Here is a 6,356-nt window from a genome sequence, read left to right as displayed (position 1 = left end):
TTATATTAAAAAAAAATTAAAAAGGTGCAATTGAATTTTGTGTCAGGCAACACAGATTTTACGTTTTACTATTTTCGTTCATTCATACATTAATCTTGAATCAAAAAAAGGTCAACAGAGGTCAACCTCATTCATTCGCGTGCTACTAATAAATACGTGCTCGTTCCAGTGGGTAGACACTTCTCATTCAAAAACTAGTCTCTATATGTAGCAATTGATATACAACCTTATCCCTTAAGCAATAAAGTGCATTTTGGATTGATTTCACTACAGCAGGGGAACCCGCGGATCAATACCACCATACTAAAAATAATTGTTAGTGTCCTTATGTTGGTAGTATTGTTAGTTTGACAAATGAAAAAAAATGTCTGTCAATTGAGTTTGAGTTTTTAACCGGCGAATTGATTCGTGTGAAGTTATTTTCTCAGATTTGGTGCAATATTACTGTAAATAAACTTTTCTGTCGTTTACGTTGAGTTGATTAAGTTCCTCCGTATCGGGCGTGATAAAGTTTGCTGTTCAGTGTTATGTTTTTTGTGAGATAGAGACTCTTTTAAATAAGCTGTGTTTCAACTTCTACAGAAGTTTAAACTCTTATTTACTTTTCTGTTTAATGGGTATGTTATCTACTTACTTGAAATATTAGATCTATTACAAATCTATTATTCATTAAAAACAACCCTATGTGATGAAAATGTAAATGTACTTTCAAAACTGGTAAATGCATGAACCAGGGCATTGACACTGGTTGGAGAGAAATTATAGGCTTTGTTTAATTAATACCTATTTCATTTTAGGCTTCTACTGATAATGGAGAGTAGAAACAACAAGAAGTGCGTTATTTGTAATAAGAGGCGAAGTCGTGGTGGATCACCCTTACTTTTGAGTAGGTTTCCTCTGGATTCTGACCGGTAAGTTTCTAATAACACTCATTTATTACAAGATAATTTTACTGATTGTGTAAACTTAAAGGCTGGGATTAATATTTTTAATCATACAGTAAATAACCATAACCAATTTTTAATTTCAGTATTTTGTTTCGTACTCTGTAAATGAATTGCATAACAATACTAAAAGAAATTAGTTGATGAATAAATTTCAGTTTGTTATTCTTTTTCTTTTCTAATAGGTATTTCTTATTTCAGTTGTCGAATGTGGGTTAAAAATGCTGGCATAGAAGACTTAGCATATGTACCTATTGAAAAGTTACACCAACTGAAGTTTGTTTGTGGTGGGCACTTCACTCCTGAATCCTTCAATGCCAAAGGAACTCGGCTGAAGAACTCAGCTATTCCAACACTGGAATTGAGCAATCCCATCTTGCCAGATGAAGTTTTGACAGAGTTTCCTCTTCATGTAAAAGACTCCAATAAAGAAAACCTCAAGACAGGTATGATGATGACTTCAATTATTTTTTTTAAATTTAATTTACTATCAATTTTTCTGAATTATTTAGATGTCTTAATTAATTTTCTTTGGTTTCCAAAACAAACCAACCGAATGCAATTTAACAAGGTTCTTTCTTTGTAACCACAAACATGTGTTGTATGCTTATCAATAAATAATATATAATTTCAATTATTAATTATATCTATACTTTGTTACAGTTCTTTATGATCATTCATATTGCATTCCAAAGAAGTCAAATCCAGTTGAACGAGGTATGTTTATATAAAATTATACTAATAATATAAAAAGGAAATATTTAATTGTTTGTTTGTATTTGATCGGCTCCGTAACTCGAAGCCAAGATAGCCTAAAGTGCGGGTTAGAACCCCACAGCTTGAATATTGTAGTAAACCCACTCGTAACACAATTTAGCTTAGAATGTGTGTTGAGTTAGAGGGACTTTAGTAATTTGTGTAATACAAATTCTTCAAAAAAAGTACCGGACCAATTTGAAAAATTTTAGGCAATCTACATTAATTAGCCAGGTCAGCTAGTTTAATAATATTTATAAGCTAGTAATTTTTAATGTGAGCAAGACATGTACTAGACTGATTGTACCCTAAAGTTGGGTAAGAACATGACATTTTATTACCCAATTCACATTTCATTATCTGCTTTCAGTTCCCCTTACAACTACAACCAAACAACTAAATTCAACATGTTTGGGAGCTGTGGATATACCAGATTCTGGTATTTCTGCGAAAACAACTTTTGAACCTCTTCCTTCTACTTCCAATGCACCAGAACATATGACCTATAAACCCATTACTCATGGTAAGTGTACAAACTAATTATTTACCTTCTAAAATATGCCTTCCCTCAAACTAAAGAATGCCACCCTGGATGCGTTCTGCAGTCTGCAGTCAGGTCAAAATGAACTTATATGTACAACATTCTAGGTTTCTGTACATTTTATATTAATGCTATTTGACCGTGCGGATACGAACAAAGAACGCAAAGCACACGTGACTGATTGCCTTATCACGACCACTTACAGATTGTCTTGACATACCCGCAGACCGCATCCAGAATGCAGAACATTAAAACCTCTAAATGCCTTTAATTTAATATTATGTCATTGTTATTGAAGGTGGGCCCACGCTTCATATTTTATGAGAAGAGCTATCATTATCCTGTCTTTGCATTTTTTTAAAACTTGATAATGATTGATTGATTTGGAAATAATATGTTTCATAAAACAACAAAATAAATTTTAAACTAATTTGCATATTTATAATATTTCAGATGATAAAAACATTTGCCATCAAGATGCACAGGCAGAAATATTAGTCCACAGTTATAAAAGAACTTAGAACAGCCCATTGAAAATTTGTGTAGCCTTGAAAACCAACCAGTAGTATATGTAAGCGGGTATTTAGCTGCCAAACTATTACAGAACAGTTCTTGTTTAATTTGTGAAGAGTGTTTGAGCGTGAAAACTCCTGTTGACAATGATTTGTATGCATATATATCTCTTCGCGAATGGTGGCATGATAAAAAAAGTCTCGTTTATCCAACAATTCAATTATGTACCACCGTAAATGAAGCTAAACAATTTTATCATGACCATATTGCCGACCAGATATATATGGAAAATGTTGGAAAATTCATTTTCTTAATGTTGAGTACAAATTGTAATTTTAGTTGGTTTAAATGTCAACAACATAATAAAGAAATTTATGATAAGATGTTTAAAATATTAAGTTACCTTTTTCTAAGAAAAAGTTGTAAAATCATTAATGACAGCTTCATAAAAAGTGAAAACAATTTTGCTGACAAAAGTAAAAAAGCACAGCAACAAAGCATTGAAAAGTAATCTTGAGGCTGAGGTTCGATCAGCTGATAAGAAAATTAAAGATGTTTATAAATAAAAATCTTATTTTTTCTTAGAAAAAGTTGTGAAAATAAAAGTTTACAAAATTATCATTTCTGTACTTTGTTATAATTTTCAATAATTCCTCATGCCTACAACTGCTATGTCATGTTCAATACTTATTGTAATATACCTATTTTATTTCGAAATAAATAATTTACGTTACAAAACTTCGTTTTACTTACATATAGTATAAAATAAAAATAGTAATCATTAAAATATTGAAGGTTCCTATACTAGATATCGATATGCAATTACAACCCTAGCAAAGTATCGATAATCGATAAGTTATTACGAACGTCACTAATACTGTCAGAAAATAAGGCATTATGTTGGTAGCTCCGCCTGTAGTTTGTGCGGTTGGTAAAGATTTGCGGGTCGTTCTCTAAAATGCATATGTGTGCGTGAGCTCAAAAAATATCTATGGAGTGCCGTCTCTTACTCTTTTATGCTCTTTGGCTCGTTCATTCATTCACTCACTGTCACTGACTGACAGCGTTCGGTAGTGTCGCAGTCGGCTGTCATTTGTTTTAATTAAATTTTCCTTGATTTCTCGATTGTGTTCGAGAAATCGTATCACCCAGCACTAATACTCAACTTTTTCGGCTTCGGCTTGTGTCTACGTGACTTTTCAGCATTTCGAGTGACCATGGGTATGTATTTACATTCTAAATTCAAAAACAGGTATTTTTATGTACGCAATCAAATTCTAATTAGATTCTTACTAACTGTTACATTGTCAACCACAATTTAACAGTATCCAACACTACTAATCTAGCGATAATATTCTAATAAATTAAGTACACATGGCCTAACCATTACCTTTAAAATGTTTACCTATTTTATGTTTTCTTGTCATACCGTTTAACCTTTGGTCTTGTTGAATATTCACTGTTTACTGCTTTGAACTATTGACACTGTAAAGTACCTACCTACTAGGCAATGACTGATGAATAAATTTATTTTTTTAGAATAGAGCTCAAAAGTTTATCAGCCAGCCAGTGTTTTGTATTTTCCTGCCTTTGATGCATTATTTTAACACAAAACTTAACATGTACTTAGTATGTAGGTAGGTCTGTATATTAAATTAAAATTTGTGTACAATATTAGTACCATGGATTAATAAATGTCTATTCAGAGTGATTTGATAGAAATGGCTTTATTAATCTAAGTAGAAAGGGTTTAGAATTAATTAGTACTGATTTGAGGACTAATAATAATAATTAGTCAAATCACTCAAATCATTCTATCAAATCACTAGTGGATTTAGAACTTTTCTATATATTTATTCATTAATTTTAACAATAGCAAACATCAAAAATTTGTCAAACTCCATACAAAAAAAACACGGGTTATTGTTATACTTATGGTTAAAGTTAGGTGGTGCAACTTCCCCTAGCATTGTTATATTAGACAGTCTATTTAAGGGTCATTCCATGAAAATCTGTATATTTTCAACGTCATTTTGTCCTAAACTTTTTTAAGATGCTTTTGAATACTTTATTAGTGTAAATTATAGTTTATTTATTAATTATGTTATGTCTAAAAGGGCCAGTCACTTTATGCTTTATTTTACGAGAAATTATAATTTTCAATTTTTTCATACTACATTACTCCTATATGACTTTTAATAAAGTATAAAACTTATAACCTTAACATGTATAGATAAGTTAATATACTTAATGTAGTTGTTTTGTTATTATCACTATATAAAAAACGTCATTCCATAACTAGTAACTTAGTCCCTAGCGCCATTAAAAGCTAGGGCCTGACGGTCTAGGGACTGACGATTTGGAGTAAAACTTAACACAAATGCAGATTAACTTTATATTATAAGATGCTTAATACGATGTGCCGAAAATAGCCAAAAAACCACACGTAAATACTAATAAATTATATACAATTTCCTATTGTAATCAATAAAGCTACTCAACTAGGGACTGACGCAGTGACTGGATCAACACCATGTTTCCGCAACAATTGGCACGTTTGCACTAATTCAAAAAACGGTTGCCGCAAAGTCAGTATGGTCTGAAGATAACTTCGTATCGTACTTTAAATTCAACTAAATGTCATTCACTCTAAATACTTATTAAAGCGCAAAATTATAAAATCTGTGCGTGGCGATGGAATGACGTTAAAAGCTGTGGACTCTTTTTCAACTTAAGAAAATCAAATTATTGTTTATTGAAACCGTAAAATATGAATAGAATTTGGTGTAATATACGTTTAAATAGATTATTCGTTAATTAAAACAAAGGATCAAGTTGATGTTTCCATAAATATGGGTTCCAAAACACAAACTTTTGGAGTACGGACATGCCTAGGGAATGACGTTATGGGTAAATTAAAAGGAATTTAAGATGTTTTAAAAATAGTTTTAAAAAATATAAATGGGTGATGAATAAAACACATTGCGAGCTGTTATTTAACAATTTTGGAATAAAATATTAACAAATATTCCATGTGAAATGTGGCGCGGACTAAGAGTTGACATATTTTTGTGGAATGACCCTTAAATAGGTGATCATAGGATACTAAAATAATATTTTAACTGAAATGCATTTTGTTTGATCACCTAGGTCAGGGGTGGCCAACTTGATTAGACATAAGATCTACTGTTTACTAACGAAACCCTGGGTGGTCTACCACTTACATACTTCTTGAAATCTTAAATCAAACAGTATAGTTTAGTACACAATCATGTAGTTTTTTTTGCCTTGCGACGATCGACTGGACTAATAGTCGCGATCGACCGGTTGGCCATTTTTTTTACGTCGGGAAATGCTTTGCGCTTACCCACTGGTCGATGGGGACGGCCAGTGGGTTATGTGGGACTCTCCCCGCCTAACACTAAAGGCGCTTAACCTACCCACTAAAACCCGACGGTTTCCACCAGAGCCCAAAGAAACGGAGCCGCGATTTATTGTCCTGGTTGGACATTCGTCCGCAGCTCCGCCTCAGGCTAGAGGCTCGCTCACGAGCAAGCCTCTCTGGCTTCGAGGGAACCCCCAATTCCCTCCTCCAGTTGTTT

At 32.6% G+C, this 6,356-nt stretch overlaps 1 protein-coding gene across 1 annotated transcript in view; it reads left to right on the top strand.

Annotated features, from left to right (window-relative positions):
* Positions 1-3,791: 3,791 nt before the first annotated feature.
* LOC135085312 (cytoplasmic aconitate hydratase-like) overlaps positions 3,792-6,356 on the top strand; it is a 75,568-nt gene continuing 73,003 nt past the window's right edge. Inside the window, exon 1 of the mRNA XM_063980102.1 lies at positions 3,792-3,975. Coding sequence (XP_063836172.1) covers positions 3,972-3,975 — 4 coding nt within the window. The 5' untranslated portion in view covers positions 3,792-3,971. The remainder of the gene's footprint in view (positions 3,976-6,356) is intronic.

This window comes from Ostrinia nubilalis, chromosome 28 (assembly GCF_963855985.1).
Source record: "Ostrinia nubilalis chromosome 28, ilOstNubi1.1, whole genome shotgun sequence".
NCBI classification, from domain to species: Eukaryota; Metazoa; Arthropoda; class Insecta; order Lepidoptera; family Crambidae; genus Ostrinia; species Ostrinia nubilalis.
The sequence above is the reverse complement of the archived record's forward strand: the minus strand, read 5'-3'. Positions and strand labels throughout refer to the sequence as shown.